General features: G+C 45.2%; 1 protein-coding gene across 1 annotated transcript in view; it reads left to right on the top strand.

Moving 5' to 3' along the window:
- The window catches only part of LOC135394766 (phospholipid-transporting ATPase VB-like), an 82,488-nt gene that overhangs the window by 56,465 nt on the left and 8,623 nt on the right, over positions 1-17,400 (top strand). Inside the window, exons 4-15 of the mRNA XM_064625725.1 lie at positions 7,893-8,097; positions 9,768-9,853; positions 12,168-12,274; positions 12,341-12,472; positions 13,291-13,424; positions 13,541-13,805; positions 14,084-14,136; positions 14,431-14,619; positions 14,796-15,138; positions 15,205-15,369; positions 15,462-15,547; positions 16,346-16,576. Of these exons, the coding sequence (XP_064481795.1) occupies positions 7,893-8,097; positions 9,768-9,853; positions 12,168-12,274; positions 12,341-12,472; positions 13,291-13,424; positions 13,541-13,805; positions 14,084-14,136; positions 14,431-14,619; positions 14,796-15,138; positions 15,205-15,369; positions 15,462-15,547; positions 16,346-16,576 (1,996 nt within the window). The remainder of the gene's footprint in view (positions 1-7,892; positions 8,098-9,767; positions 9,854-12,167; positions 12,275-12,340; positions 12,473-13,290; positions 13,425-13,540; positions 13,806-14,083; positions 14,137-14,430; positions 14,620-14,795; positions 15,139-15,204; positions 15,370-15,461; positions 15,548-16,345; positions 16,577-17,400) is intronic.

Below are 17,400 nucleotides of genomic sequence, written 5' to 3' on the forward strand. Positions count from 1 at the left end.
TTAGATTTTTATGCAAATTAAACTCGTTTAAATAACTCTATTTTTTTTTTTATGAAGCGTCATGTTGGTGTCTCAAACGTTCGGAAGCAAAATCCTGCTTCAGGAGGACCTCTCTTCTACAGTCTAAAAAAAATAAGGGGTGTACAGTAACTCCTTTTTGCGGAGTACACCCTTGTCACATATATCACTCCCTTTGGAGTGTACAGTTACTCTCCAGTAGGGAGTTAAAGGGTCTCCTCACTTCCTTCAGGGAGTGACTCCTCCGAGACTCCTTTTTGAGAGTAATTGTACTCTCCAAGACGGAGTGATGTAAGTATGTGGCAAGGAAAAGGAGTTGAAGTACACCCCCCTTTTTTAAGAGTGTATGTAGGGGTAGTACTGCATGGGATACCCCCCCCCCCCCCAAGTACAGTTTTGTGATACGTTGTCAACACAAGGAAAAGGAGAAAAAAAATCTTTTTTTTTTTTTTCATATTTGCTACATGTATATCTGAATTCCTTTATTTGTAAATATTGTAAATATCTCACGCTCAGGATGCCTGCCACGTTTACAATTCGAAACTGGCGACAACGACATATGGAACCGTTATGTGAATGTTGAACGACGTGGGATGGCTTTGCCTTGAACGACGTGAACCTCCGAGTGTAGGTCAGGGGCGGCGGAGGAAAAAGCGGACCAGTTGGCCAAGGCCCGTGCAACGCAAACGACGCGGCTGCGCTCTGCATTGAGAGAGCGTTGGAACGTCATGCCCTTCTACGCATACTGTCGCGACGTAGGCGTACGGACCGATTGTTCTACGAGGAAAGGGGCGCACGAACAGACAATGTGGGTTGCGAATTCGAGAGCACGACGTCAGCAGGTTATCGATATGTCACTGTCTGACAAAACGGATCCTGCGCGATGATCGCGAGATGCGGAGTGATTGGGGAGGTATGAAAGGATCGTGGGTCAAATGCGGAGTCAATGACCTGTCAGTGATCACTATGGGGTGTAGGCACCCTGCTCATGCACCGAGGGTAGGTGCTTGTGTAGGTACTTTGCTCTGAGACCGGACCGCGTGAACTGCTTCCGTGTGTGTAGACGGCCTTCACTGTAAACCCTGTAAACAGATAGGGTTTACACATTCCAGCGTGTAAAAGGTATGTTTTTGTAAATAAACGCCCCGCCTCCGTTTTATTCCGCAGACTGATCCGAAAGGGGTCGTAACAGTGTTGATAAAGGTGCTTGCAAAACACCGATCTGAAACAGCGTTTTTTTTAAAATGGAATACACCCTCCTGAAATGGTGTTTTCTATGGTTGTACATGCAGCCTTTCAGATATGAAAGTTGAAGAATGTGCGGATATTAACTTTCATTCCCTCGGTAACGACAAGTGTGTATTAACTAATAAGACGTCACTACTTTGCAAAGCAAGAAATTGGCTTATCTCATCCCACCTCCTCCCTCGCAATATCGCGACAACGCAGCTTTTCTCTGGCCACGTTTCACGGCTTGTAGTTTCTTGTTTTTGCGACGACCGAGAATGTCGCATCACATCGAAAGCGTCACCAAAGTCGGTACGGTCATCACTGCTAATCACACGTGAACGGCCACTGCATCGCCATGATAATTTCATAATACAGTCTCCAAATCAAGTCTTTTCCTTAATTGTCGTGCTGGGTTCGAGTCTTGTCACTTGCTCTCCGAAGTCGGTTCCCCCTGAAGCCGGCCTAAGACGAATACGAACGCCAATTTCTCTCCTACTCATGACCACAGTTGTACAGCGGTGCCAACACTGAATTGGAAAAAGAAAATAAATGTAGTCGTGGCCGTTGCAGTACGGTTCTGCTTCGAAGGGGCAGCAAAAGATGAGATACCACTATCACAAAATGAAATGCACCACAATAGTGATTTTTAGAGCATCGTACGCTGTCGCCTTTTCGTGCGTAAGGGATAGCGTTTGTGGTTCTGCGCACGCGCAAAACATAGAGAGCTTCGCGCACTGCGCAGAACCACCACGCTATCCCTCATACGTACGCGAAGGCGATAGCGCACGATGCACTAAAACACTCTAATCACTCGTAGAGCTAGCTGAGAGTCACGTGCCGTGAGCGAGCCAATAGGCGCACAACGCCACACGGAAGTCACTTTGCATACCATTTTCGGGCCATTTAGATAACACGGCCCGTTTTGGGGGTCGATGGTGCCGTTAGTGTTCATTATACGTAATGTCCCATCGTGTTACCCCACGTGACCCTGTATGCGCACTTTCACGGCGCGAGAGTTGGCTCGACAAAGTTCTCCGAACTCTGACCCTCTTTCGGTATCGATTTATCGTCCCTTTTCGACGCGAGCGCGAAAAAAAAATATATACAACACACAGAAAAAAGTAAAAAGGTGTGTGTACAATGCGCTGCTGCGGCCAGGAAGCCCCGCATAATAAATGGATAAAAGAGGATGTTCGCTTTGTGACGAGGTGATGTAATGGACGTCGGGGTCGGTTTCAGTTTCCGTCACGTGCATACCTCTCGACTTCTTTCTCTTTATGTTGACGCCATCGTGTGTGGAAAAATCAAAACAACAAGTTGTGGCCACGGTTCTGGTTCTGTTCTGGCGGACGGCGTTACCTAGTGAGAGAGGAGGTGCATGGTTCATGGATGGTGCTCGAAGGCGTGGTATTTATAGTCTGGGGGTCGTTGGTCTCGCGTGGTTCAAAATAGTGAACTCTCGGAATGGAAGCCTTTCGGGAGGGATGTGGGATTGTGGATTCCAACATGTGTGTGTGTGGTGGGTTGGGGTTTCTATATAGTTCCTCCATTCATGTGCGTGATACGTTTTGGAGTAGATGGATATATGGGGGACTGTGTCTTTGCCTATAGTCAGCTGTGGGTAGACAAAGTGGGCCGGGTAGATCCATTCGCTTCAACGACTCATTACCTAATACGGATAAATCATTTTGCGTAACGTTAGCTGAATAGAATATTTATTTCGCTCGTTTACGAAATGTTCACAATGTGACCAAACCTGACCAAACACGAACCATATCCATGGGTCCGTGACAGCCTCCGACATATCTGAAAAAATCCCGTTAACGTTAGCTCGTAACGTCAGCTAACCGCCTCTTAATTAAATTAGCTTTCTTTCAGTTTTTCCGATTGTTACCAGCCGAATTTTTTAGTTTAATTTAATAAAACGTAAAAAAAATCATCAGTTAATCTACATGAATCAAATAAAGCGATACCAGATGTCCCTCTCCCTTAATTTCGGAACTGCGTGAAAAGCATTTTTGCCAAGTGTTCGGGAACATCTTGCTTATCACCTGTTACGAGGCAGCAAACAAAACGCGAGAAGTCCGAAACGGAATAATGGTGCGTCGTACGAACGGGTACGTCGTCGTACTTTACGCGTACCCATTACGCGTACCCATTACGCGTAAAGTGGCTGCCACGCGTTGTCCGCCCTGCATATGTCAAGAAAATCAAGCTTTGGAATAGCCAGGAGGTAATAAGCCTTCGCTTTTTCTCTCTCTCTCTCGCAGATACGTAGCTTTAAAATACGATAACATTGTGCAGTGTTTGCAGAACCGCATCCTGTTTGATCTGTAGTACATTCCTGTGCTGAAGAACTAAAAATTTCCGGAGTTCAGTGGCCGGTAAAGCCCCTGTGCCGCAACAGCTGGATAGATCCGATTATCGGATTGTATGCCTCATATGATGCAGTCTTTTTATAGCCATGCAATCGGCGACAATCCAAGCTTAATAGACGTTATACTATCAGTCACGCATCGCGGACAGTCCCTTTTCTATGCATATAATACAGACAGCTATGAATAGGTAGTCACGTGACCAGAGGCCGGCTACACTTTCAACGGGACCTCCTCGAGGTGGTTACGCATTGTGTCTTCGGGTGACGTCGATGTTTCAATATGTATCAGGAGTCAGTCGCTATGAATAGGTAGTCAGCTAACGTCGCTAATATAAGCTAATCAGGTAGTCAGCTAACGTCGCTAATATAAGCTAATCAGGTAGTCAGCTAACGTCAGCTAATTCAGCTGATGTCACCTAACGTCAGCTGATCAGGTAGTCAGCTAATCTCAGCTAAGGTCATAGCTAACATCAGCTAATCACGTAGTCAGCTAATAGGTATGAATAGGTCGAATCAGCTATAAAGTCACGTGATCAGTCACGCAGGCCGGCTACGCTTTCAACGGGACAGCCTCGGGTTGGTGTCCTCGGGTGACGTGGATGTTTGAATGTGTATCGGGAGTCAGTCGCCATGAATAGGTAGTCAGGTTCATCAGGTAGTCAGCTAATTCAGCTAATGTCAGCTAATTCAGCTAATGTCAGCTAATGTCAGCTAATATCAGCTAACGTCAGCTAATACAAGCTAATCAGGTAGTCAGGTAGGTATGAACAGGTCGAATCAGCTATGAAGTCACGTGATCAGTCACTGGCTAAGCTTTCAACGGGACGTCCTCAGGTTGGTGTCCTCGGGTGACTTTGATGTTTCAATATGTATCGGGAGTCAGTCGCTATGAATAGGTAGTCAGGTTTATCAGGTCGTCAGCTAATATCAGCTAATTCAGCTAACGTCAGATAATATCAGCTAATTCACCTAATGTCGGCTAATGTCAGTTAACGTCAGCTAATATAAGCTAATCAGGTAGTTAGCTTATATTAGCTAACATCAGCAAATCAGGTAGTGCAGCTAGTAGGTATGAACAGGTCGAATCAGCTATGAAGTCACGTGATCAGTCACGCAGGCCGGCTACGCTTTCAACGGGACATCCTCGGGTTGGTGTCCTCGGGTGACGTGGATGTTTCAGTGTGTATTGGGAGTCAGTCGCTATGAACAGGTAGTCAGGTTAATCTAGTAGTCAGCTAATGTCGGCTAATATTAGCTAACGTCAGCTAATTCAGCTAATGTCAGCTAATATAAGCTAATCAGGTAGTCAGCTAATAGGTATGTAGAGGTCGAATCAGATATGGAATCACGTGATCAGTCACGTACGCCGGCTACGCTTTGAACGGGACATCCTCGGGTTACGTGGATGCTTCAGTATGTATCGGGAGTCAGTCGATATGAATAGGTAGTCAGGTTTATCAGGTAGTCAGCTAATATCAGCTAATTCAACTAACGTCAGATAATATCAGGTAATTCAACTAACGTCAGATAATATCAGGTAATTCAGCTAACGTCAGATAATATCAGCTAATTCTCCTAATGTCGGCTAACGTCAGATAATATCAGCTAACGTCAGATAATATCAGCTAACGTCAGCTAATGTAAGCTAATATCAGCTAATTCAGGTAACGTCAGTTAATGTCAGCTAATATAAGCTAATGAGGTAGTCGGCTAATATCAGCTAATTCAGCTAATGTCATTTAATTCAGCTAATGTCAGCTAACGTCAGATATCAGCTAACGTCACTTAATGCCAGATAATATCAGCTAATAGGTATGAACAGGTCGAATCAGCTATGAAGTCACGTGATCAGTCACACAGGCCGGCTATACGCTTTCAACGGGGCGCCCTCGGGTTGGTGTCCTCGGGTGAAGTGGATGTTTCAATAGGTATCGGGAGTCAGTCGCTATGAACAGGTAGTCTGGTTTATCAAGTAGTCAGCTAATATCAGCTTACGTCAGATATCAGCTAATTCAGCTAATGTCAACTAACGTCAGCTAATGTAAACTAATCAGCTAGTAGGTATGAACGTCGAATCAGTAATGAAGTCACGTGGTCAGTCACGTAAGCCGGCTACACTTTCAACGGGACATCCTCGGGTTGGTGTCCTCGGGTGACGTGGATCAATGTGTATTGGGAGTCAGTCGCTATGAATAGGTAGTCAGGTTAATCTGGTAGTCAGCTAACGTCGGTTAATATAAGCTAATTCAGCTAATGTCAGTTAACGTCAGCTAATACAAGCTAATCAGGTAGTCAGCTAATATCAGCTAACGTCAGCAAATCGGGTAGTCAGGTAGTAGATATGAACCTATGAATGAACCAAAGTAGGTATGAAGGTATGAATGAATGAATGGTAGGGTAGTAGGTATAGGTATGAAGTATAGATATAATGAACAGGATCTGGACGTTTCAATATGTATTGGGAGTCAGTTGCTATGAATAGGTAGTCAGCTAATACAGCTAATGTCAACTAATACAGCTATTTGAGCTAACGTCAGCTAATGTCAGCTAACGTCAGCAAATATAAGCTAATCAAGGTAGTCAGCTCATATCAGCTAACGTCAGCTAATTCAGCTAATATCAGGTAATGTCCGCTAATTCAGCTAACGTCAGCTAATATAAGCTAATCAGGTTGTCAGCTAATATCAGCTAATGTCAGCTAATCAGGTAGTCAGCTAATGTCAGTTAACGTCAACTAACATCACGTAGTCAGCTAATATCAGATAGTCAGCTAATAGATATATGAATAGGCCGAATCAGCTATGAAGCCACGTGATCATTCACGAAATTACGTGATCAGAGGCCGGCTACACTTCCCTCGAGGTGGTTACGCATTGTGTCCTCGGGTGACGAGGATGTTTTAATATGTATCGCGAGTCAGTCGCTATGAATGAGTCAGGCTAATCAGGTAGTCAGCTAATATCAGCTGATCAGCTACTGTCAGCTAATATAAGCTAACATCAGCTAATCGGGTAGTCGAATCAGCTATGGAGTCAGGTGATAGTCACGGAGTCACGTGATCAGATGCCTGCTCGAGGAGCATTGTGTCTCGGGTGACGTGGAAGATTCAACATGTATCGGGAGTCAGTCGTGTGCATGAACGAGACCGCTGTCGGATTTTTGTCATTAATACATAGGTAACTTGCTTTCGTCGGGCCGCGAGAAAGGAGGATGTCAAGTACGGGAAACTGTTGTACAGTTCAACAGTTGTTGTCGTGCCGTTCAGACAAAATCCAGGTACTCGAGTCCAGGATATACGACACTATCTTCTGTTGTCCAAGCTCTGCGGTGTCGCGCGTACAGGATGGACATTGTAATTTCCGGTTGTGCGCAGTTCTGGGCAGTTGTCTAGCGATTTCGTTCCCACAAGTGGCAAACGGTCTTCAAAGACGATAATCTCCAGCCTTGATAGATAAGAATAATACGCGTTCAGAGGAGAGCAATGGATCTAGCGGAGTGGTGGTGTTCTTATGGGTATTATAGTGAGTTACTGGGGCAGCATGTTTCTTTTAAGGCCCACTAAAAAGGCAAAATGAAGAGAGCTGTATGTGGATTTATTGATGCGTATTGGAAGGTTAGGTACGTGTCTCGCAATACGCTGTAGTCGGAGTTATGAAGCTTTTGTAATTTACGGTATCCATCGATGAACCGGTAGAACTTCCCGGTACATCCTCCACGGCTTTCGTCGAGCACTTTCCGTGAAGAACATACCGAAAGGGCAAAAAAACGGTACAACATGATACACCTGACATAAGTATTTCTGTCACTTTGCATTTCGGCTGCTTGACGTATTGGCTACGCTCCAGCTAAGACGCACTAACAGCCGTATTACGCGAGAGCACACTCCCAAAAGCGGGCTTCACCACGATGCAGGTCTGCCGCGCGGAGAAAGTGTCTGGAATTTGATTTGAACCTTCAACGCCCGAGCTGCTCATTTATTCAGATCTGCTACAATTATGTCTTTCGTATTAGTAATTAGTACACGACATCGGTGTAATAAATACATCACACCTCCACGATATGCGCGGGTACTGTTCTCGTCAATTAGTCCGGGAAGAGAGATGAAAAGCCTCTGCGCCTTTGTTGGCCAACACAGCACACATGAATTATTCGCTGCTGTTACAGTGCATGGAGTGCAGCTTCATCCTGTCATACATTTTGCTTCTTTTTTTTTACGCGCTATGTCCTCCACCCTAACGGGCATTGTATTTCTTCTCTTCAAAAACAGGGAATGTGGAAGGTACATGAAGACTTTATGGAAGCACGTCCGTGTGGGGGACATCGTCCATCTGTCGTGCAACGAAGTGATCCCCGCCGATATATTGCTACTGAGGTCGTCCGACGAGCAGGGCTTGTGTTACATCGAGACGGCAAACCTGGACGGAGAAACCAACCTGAAACAACGGCAAGTCGCAAGAGGATACGCAGAGCAGGTGGGGAAGCAGCGCGTCACCGTGAAAACATTCTTTCATCTCTTTCCTTTGCCAGAGAAACTTTTAATTTTGAATAACGTTTTCTTCATATCGTCGCCGACGGAGCCGCCATGGACATTGACATTACGTGTATAAGGGCCTGCCTTTATAGACATAGGCAGCCCATAGAAGCGCATAACCGATAGGCAGCCCAGATGAAGAACAGTCTCTGTTCGAAATATTGGCGGCTCTCGTCCTGAGGCAATTCCCTTCATATTTCCCTACGGGTTCGCTGGATTTCTACCCGCCTACCTATGCGTTCATTGACAGGTTCTTTGCTTGATGACAACGCACACAGAGACAGGTTCCTTACTTGATGACAATACACACACACGGCAAAGCGCGAAACCATAGAGCGTTGGGAACAACTCAACATGGTGGTTCTGCGCGTCATAGAACGGCATGGCCGTTTCGAGACGATGCCTTGGCGATCATGTCTTCCTCATTCTTTTCCTGCACGACATGAATACCGCTCTTTTTTTGTTCGAGTTGTTGCAGGCGTGCGCGGATACTAGCTGGAGGCGAGAGTACAAAGCAGGGGTGAGAGTAATCATTGAATCAAATGCTCAATGTCCCGATAGGGGTAACTATTTTGAACAGGAATTACACCATCGGTTATGTAGATTTTGTAGCCCCTTTGACAGGCGCCGTCGCTCCCCGAACACCTGGTTGTAAAACCGTAGAACGAAGGCTATTCGTTGCTTGCCTGTTGGACACTTCGGAACCCATTTATTTACATTGGGTGATATATAGATACATATTTATATTGGGTTATATTTGGTGATACAGAAAGGTTGAACAACGTTATATTGATACAGTACTCGGGCACGCGCACAATATAAGATGCAAAACAGCACGTAGTCTTGTACATGCACGTCGTTATATGGCCAGGTGTCACGGATGTCAGTGAGTAGCACCCTATCAGCGAACCGCGTTACCTAAAGCCAATGTCCTGCCACCTGGAGTGCATGCCGTTGTCGGTTCTCAACGTGTTTAGATTTCTCATATCTGTTATCTCTTGTTTGCCGCGTGACAAACACAAGGAGGCCTGCCATATAGCGGGGATTGCCTCGATGCATTTTCAGGGCTTTTGAAGGATAACGAGGCATACCCAAACGACAAACGTCGTATTGCAAACGCTATAGTGTGTAGTAACTCGTAGTATAGTCGTAGCTTAGGGATATAAAACTTGTATTTTTTTTTTTTTTTCTGCTTCTCTATTTGAGAAGGCGTGTTTTCCCGCATAGCCGCACACTATTACTATTGCTACAGCTTCTGTTCGCAATATTTAAGGTTACCACGTTTTCGCTACTCTATTCACAACGTACTCAATACAAAAGCTTCGTTCCCAAAGGCTGATACACCGTACTCTACAATCACGATCTCATTCTTTTATTTTCTGTGGACGCTCCACGCAAGCAACGATGCATGGACTCGTCTTGGAGCCCCACTAGGTCTTTAAAACACATCGAACGGTTCACGATAATGACAGTTTACGCTCGCATACACTTTGCTATATCAAAAGGTCTTCTCAAGGTAGAATGAACCGTGCGTGGTGGGTTACGCGGTGGGCGTGCACGTAGAGGGTATAGTTGATGTGACTGTTGCGCCAATTTTTCTTTTGTTTTCAGCGGGAAACATTCCACCCGCTGTCCTTCAAGAGCACCGTTGAATGTGATGCGCCAAACTGCAAGATCTACAGGTTCCACGGCTTCATGTGAGCACTATGTTCTTTACTGCGCGGACCATATAGGGGAATGCACGTGTCATTAATCTCGCTCCGTTAATTGCGGAGCGCTGTGACGTACGTACGCGGAAGCGATCTTTTGTTCCACTTCCATTGCCTTCTTTTGCCATTGGGTGTGGTGTGCATGACGTGTGTATATTAACATTGCAAGAGAGGTAGCTTGGCATTCGGTGTTTTGTGCAGGACGACTCGTTCACGAGAACGGTGTGGGGGGGCAAGTTTGTCTAACGGTGTCACACTGACAACTGGGACAAAATACCAGGGACGACCAGCTCAGGCGGTTGTCCTGTGTTGTCCTTCCAGCTTGGACTGACTTGTATTTATCCAAGTTTTGAATTTGCGTTTTGATCATGGCTTTGCTTTTTTTTCTTCTTCTTCTTAATTTGTGCCCTTCGCAAGACGAATCCGCAAGCGACGTATACCGGGTGTTTCAGTTAAATCCCCAGGCTAAATAATTCGCGAACGGGTGCCCCAATCCCCGAACTTTCTTTTTTACAAGTATCTGTCCGATACCACCTACAAGCTGCACACCGTGTGAATGAGTGGGAGGCGCTCATTATTAAAATAAAAATGCAAATGAGTTTCGTAAAAAAGCGTAACTTCTGAAGCAGGGCGCTGTCGGCATTAAAATGGGTACTACCCCTTTTGAGACCTTCAATGGACACCTTTTAGAGAAAAATCTGCCACCGAAGCGGGCCATTTGTTGCAGTAATTAATTGGTTTCGGTTTACGTATTTTTGTCGCGGCTGGTCGCGGCGCAACGCAAAAGGACGCTCTTTCACTCCCTTATCCATCAATAAATTACGTCCTTACATTAATGAATTACACCAATGAATTACACCAATGAAATACGCCCTTTTGCGCTTCGCCGCGACCAGCCGCGACAAAAATACGTAAACCGAAACCAATTAATTATTGCTACAAATGACCCGCTTCGGTGGCAGATTTCTCTCTAAAAGGTGTCCACTGAAGGTCCCAAAAGGGGTAGTACCCATTTTAATGCCGACAGCGCCCTGCTTTAGAAGATACGCTTTTTGACGAAACTCATTTGCATTTTTATTTTAATAATGAGCGCCTCCCACTCATTCACACGGTGTGCAGCTTGTAGGTGGTATCGGACAGATACTTGTAAAAAAGAAAGTTCGTGGATTGGTGCACCCGTTGGCGAATTATTTAGCCCGGGGATTTAACTGAAACACCCGGTATATAGTGTGTGACATTTTGGAATTAACTTCCTTCTCGGCACAGTGGGAAATCGGGTATTATATGCATTCTACAGTTATCGATCTGAAGAAGGAAGTTTTTTTTTTTCTTTTCTTTCTCTCTCTTTGTTTTTTTATTTGTCATGAGAGGCTCACCGCACGGAAATGCCGCGGCCCAGCCAGCCGACCAAGCACCATTAAAATTTCTGAAGCTTGCACTGTTCCACTGCACGGATTGCTTTTCTTCCGCAAGGAACAAGTGCGTGCCGTGTTCTTACTTTTTTTTTTTTTACTGCGCTCGATTTGCAAGACCGAAGAATGGTTTTGGGAGAAATCAGGTTTCATTCAAAACCGATTCAGTCATTGCTGCTGATCCATTCACGGGCGTATGCAGCGCACCTCGCTGTGTGTGAATCAAGTTTCGTCTCATTTTTGTGGGGTATCACGCGATTTCCACCAACCCAACTATCACATTGTACAGCTGTGATTGGAGCAGGTCGGACCTGATATATCTCCCTCTCATTTGAGGTTGAGGGGGATTACACCTCCTCACCTACGCGTCACCGTGTACTATGTGCATATCAGAAGAATATGATGATGAAGAAAACGAGGAAGAGGATGAAGCACATGATGACGGAGAGAATAATGATGGAGAAGAAGATGATGGAGAAGATAATGACGAAGCAGAAGACAATGAATAAGATGGTGATGGGAGAAGATAATGACGGATAAGATAATGATGGAGAAGATCATGAAGCTGAAGAAGTTGGAAAAGATGAAGCAGAATGTATTGTAGAAACTTCAACGGGTGTTGAGGTGTGCAGGGAGGCTGATCTACTTTGTGCAGCTCACTACGCATATGTTTCCTATCCTCTGCGTAAAGAAAATGTTAAAGAGAAACTACGAGACATTAAGACGATAATTACCATGATAATTTCCACGAACTTTGTGGCAATGAAGATAACCTGTCGTGTTTGAGCTCTTAATTCATTCTCTTTGCATTCTTCCCGTCCGCATCCTTTCATCGATCTCTATGCTATGCCGCTTACAGAGTCGCTAAATATTTGTTCACTTCATTACAGCTGTCACCCCGACAATGCGAAAGTGCCAGTGTCATCGGAAAATTTGCTCCTTCGTGACTGTGTCCTCAAGAATGCTGACTACATCGAGGGAATTGTTCTTTACGCTGGTAAAAAGCGATGCTTCAAATTTGTGAAAGCGCGTTGTTGTGACAGCTCAAGTCTTTCTCATGCAGGTTTTGAAACGAAGGCGATGCTCAACAATAGCGGTCCGAGATATAAGCGCAGTAGACTGGAGAGATTTATGAACAGAGACATCATCTGGTGCATCGTTATTTTGCTTTTTCTATGTTCGTTCGGTGCACTTGGTAAGTTGGATGCTGGCAAACACGCTAGATACAGACACAGGAGGGAATGTGAATTCTGTTAAAGGGACTACGAAATTTCCCGGACACCCAATTTCTTCTTTTTTGTGTGTGTTTCTAAAATCGGTACATTTAGAAACTTTACTGTCTAGAAACTTAAACTTCGGGAAATTTTCCGGACGTTTCATTATTTTTTAATCACGCGCAGTTGAAATCAGTCGAAATCGCTTCTTTACTACAGGTGCAGGGCACGTGGGGTCCCGGGTGACTCAATGTGGTGGATTTGCACCGGCCAATCATGGGCGCACCATGTGGTGACGTAATCGGACGCTCCTGCCGCGCCGCCGCTCGCCGTGGCGTGTCGCATGGTTTATCATTTTTTTTAGTTCCGTGTTGGGGGGGGTGCCCCTTAATGTACCGAAACTGCCTCAAATTCCCCGGGAAATTCGAAAATAAACTTACGAAAACAACTGGGAAAGCGCCCCAGAACTGTAAAGAATCAACCCCAACAACATCATATATCCTCTGGATGTACAAATAATGTCCTAACGGATTCGTACGTCCGAGGGATATCACCGAGATGTCCATCGGACGTCCGAATCCGCTAGGACATCATTCGTACATCCAGAGCTATTCGGTGTTGTTGGGGAATAGGAACAGCAAAGGTTCTCGCTCCTAATGTAAAGAACCACATATACCAAAGTGTGTGTGTTTGATGCAAACAGTGTGTTGCGTTATATTCCTTGCATTTTCGTTGATATATTAGTTTCTCATTGTTTGTTTGTTGTATGCCCTGACACTGATATAATACGCCCTTTCAGGTAGTGCACTCTGGCTGAAATCTTACGAGTTCCGCAAAGACGTAATTTTCATCGCGTATGAGCAGGAGTCTGCACGATACAACCCAGCGATCGAAGGGTTTATTGCCTTCTGGACGTACATCATTATACTACAGGTTTGTCCGCACCTTGCACGATGCACTTCCGTTCTGCTGTTGCCGCTCTTGAAACGGCAGTCGTATTAGAAATCTAGGGCTCAACCTTGATCCTCGACCTCCCTGTTGGGTTGCAGGTGATGATACCATTGTCACTCTACGTATCGATCGAGATAATCAAACTTGGCCAAGTCTATCACATCCACGAAGATATAGAACTATTCGACGAACGTTCCAATCGAAGACTTGAGTGCAGGGCGCTCAACATACCCGAAGAACTGGGCCAGGTGGAGTACATTTTCTCGGACAAGACCGGGACGCTCACGGAAAACAACATGGTGTTCCGGCGCTGCACCATCGGTGGCACAGATTACAATCACCATCATCCCAGTATTGGTGAAGGTGAGAGCCAGTGTTGGGACTAACTGAACTTAATTGCATAACTGGTTCCTGTGAGCCCAGGATGCTCGTCCACGTGGTATTGGCTGTAACGCTGAACTATCAGAAACCAGGACTTGAAGAGCAATTACTGTAATGATATCTGCAACACATTTAGAAAGTCAGACCTTCCTATTAGTGTGTCGTACAATATACATGCAATAGTTTCTGATTGTAGAGCATCTCAGTTGTAACTGTTTTTAAGCAGCACACCTAAGATAATTTTCTCCATGTTTCGGCAGAAATGAACAACGTAAGGGTGGATCGATGCAACTATTACTCGAAGCCGTCAAAGGTAACCTCCCACCTGCTACCACTACCTCCATATCCCCCGTATCCAACTACCTTCATATCCCCCGTATCCCCTACCTCCATATCCCCCGTATCCCACACTCTCCATATCCCACTATCTCCATATCCCCCGTATCCCACTATCTCCATATCCCTCGTATCCCACTACCTCCATATCCCCCGTATCCCACTATCCCCATATCCCCCATATCCCACTACCTCCATATCGGGTGTTCACTGCTGCACGTTGTGTTTGCAGCAGCAGCAGCAGATTTAGATCTACATAAATGTTTTGCAGGATGATACAGCGTTCACGCTAAACCCACACCTGCAAAAAGAACTATCTCACCTCGACTACCAGCTTCGAACCGATTCCGCAGCCAGCGAAGTGTACCTGACTAGAGAGAGCCAGCGGATCCAGGACTTCTTCCTTCTCATGGCCACCTGCAACACTGTGATTGTGTCAAAATATCCGCACAAGGACCTTGTGAGTCCGAAAGCCCTTACGGGAGACTTGAGCAAAATCTCTGTGGTATTTCGTGGATGATAGGGTGTACCTGTAGTGCCTGTGCAGCTCTCTGAAGCACCGACTGCCAGCCAGAATTGTGCGCCAATGTGAGAAATGCATGAGTACACTGATTCGTATTTATTACCCCCTACTAGATGAATGCCAGTGGCCTGTACCTCAACAACGGTGTCTCGTCGCTGTCGCCCGAGCGGCGGCGTTCGGCTCGGAACCAACTCCTTCCACCTGGAGCAGCTGCAAGCCCGTCCCCGGCAGCTTCACGATGCTCAACGCCGACACGTCCAAACCGCCTAGCCCTGGCTTTCTTTGGGGGTCGGACGACGCCACCGCAGCGTACGCCAACACCCACCCCTGGCGGAGAGCTACAGCCCATCTATGAAGCCGAGAGCCCCGACGAAATTGCTCTGGTCGACGCGGCATCACGCTACGGTTGCCGGCTACTGAGACGGACACCGGATTCTGTAGTTTTGACGTTGCCAGGTTAGCCGTACGATTTGTTCGCTACACTTATCTCATGCCTAATCTTTGTCTAATTTTGGTTTTCAGGAGAGGGCCTGATTGAATTCAGAGTTCTTCACGTTCTTCCATTCGACTCGGTGCGTAAGCGCATGTCTATAGTTCTGCAGCATCCCATCACAAAACAGAAGGTCCTTTATTGCAAAGGGGCAGATTCTGCAATCCTACCCTTGCTTGCTCCCACAAAAGATAAAGGTGCGCCTTCCACTATGTTTTGAGACGCTACAACTGAAAAAGTATATATAATTATCATCTTGCTGACGCTAACTTGTTTGCTCTTTTTTTAGAGATGCAGCAAGTGATACTGCGCACTCAGCACCACCTAAATCAGTACAGCAAAAAAGGGCTAAGAGTGCTGTGCATGGCAAAGAAGGTATGTTAGTTAGTATCTGCTATAATAACCTGCTTACAGTGAAGCCCCTGTGAACCAGTGAGCGAAAGTCTGATTTTTATGGTGGACACATCGTGGAAGATAGTGTGTGCCTCAACTTGGATTCACTGTTGCGCATTTTATGAGCAACGTATCATCGCAACAGTCAGTCAGTTTCAGGGTTCGCCTGTCCACATATAACAAACTTGTAACATGCCTGCAGCTAGTGTTGCCAGGTTTTGGCTACTATGCACCAAATTGGCTACTTTCTGACTGCCGTGGCGCAGAAATTTGGGCAATGGCAACTCGGCTATTTTCTGGCTACTTTTGTGGATACTTCTCCACCCTACATTTGAGACTCCTGTCCACCTAATTCGAGATAGTTCTCATCGAGCACTGCATAATGCTGAAGTGGTTTGTTGTTAACGCTGTATTCTTTGCTGTATAATAATGCTGTTTTCTTTGTATGCTGGCATTTTAGTATTTATTAAAGAGTTCTTCATTCAATATATATGTTGCCTGCAAACCACTGGCTACAGAATTGACTACATACAGGAAAATTGGCTGCTTTTTGCTACTTTTTCGCGGCGACTTTTCAGGATTTTGACCCGGCAACCCTGCTTACAGCTTTCATTCCACGCAAGTGTTCCTTTTAAGTATAGGAGCCACAGATTTTAGGGTTTTGTGGAAAACCTGCGGAGTAAAGACCTGCGACAGTAACCTTCTCATGGGTGGTGTAGTTCATTATAGAGTAATTCATAACTACGTTTAACAATGGCATGTAACATTTTTTAACTTTAGTTGCTCAGCGACGAGGAGTATGAGGAATGGCTTCAGCAGCACAAAGCCTCTGAGATCAGCCTCAAGGATACTGACGAGAAGCTGGCCGTGTCGGCTGGTCTGTTGGAGACGGACCTCGAGCTCCTGGGTGCAACAGGGATCGAGGACAGACTGCAGGAAGGGGTTCCGGAGACGATAGCTGCCCTCCGATCGGCGGGAATAGTTGTCTGGGTGCTCACTGGAGACAAGCAGGTGATTACTTCGGATGATCTAAGGAAGGGGGCCCTCTCCGCAAGGTTTTGGGTATAGACTTTGGTGACTTTTAACTTTAATTCAATCAATCAAATTTTCATTTTATTGATTTAACCAATAGTTAGAAACTAGGTTAGCTACACTAATTTAATTTGTTCGATTTGAATCAGCTAATTAATTAATTACATTAATTAATCACATAAATTTCAGGAAATTACATGGCTGGGATGTTTAAAAAAAAAGTTAAAGAACCACCTCCTATACAATACGCACCAGTAACAGCAACAGATATTTCCCTTGTACAGTAGCATGTTCTTCATCCCAACACATTTGTTTACCACATTTGCTCTCCATGCACCAACACCAATAAATTGCTCCGCATCTATGAATATACTCCTTGACGAATATATATATATATATATATATATTTTTTTTTTCTCCCTTTCTTTTTCTCTTTTTGTCGTCCCATTGTTTGTCATCCCATGTTGATGCATTTCTTATAACCTCTGAACTGCCATATAGTCCACCTTCTCGTATATTATACATAGTTTATTGCATTTTCTGTATAAGCTTTTATATCAATGTATATAGAGCTGCTAAATTCACATTGTAACTAACACGGGGTCCCATACTAGCTTGCTAGGGCCCCCGTCTGTATATTATGATTTGTATTACCTGCAATAACAATAAAGGTTTCACAACAATAACAACAACAACAAAAAATTAAATTAATTAATTAAGCTCTGCACAAAATAAAATTGAAGTGTCAGCCACGTAGACAATCAAAAGACATAACTTTCGACGTTGAAAAGCGTCTTGGAGAT

This window comes from Ornithodoros turicata, chromosome 5, assembly GCF_037126465.1.
Source record: "Ornithodoros turicata isolate Travis chromosome 5, ASM3712646v1, whole genome shotgun sequence".
NCBI classification, from domain to species: domain Eukaryota; kingdom Metazoa; phylum Arthropoda; class Arachnida; order Ixodida; family Argasidae; genus Ornithodoros; species Ornithodoros turicata.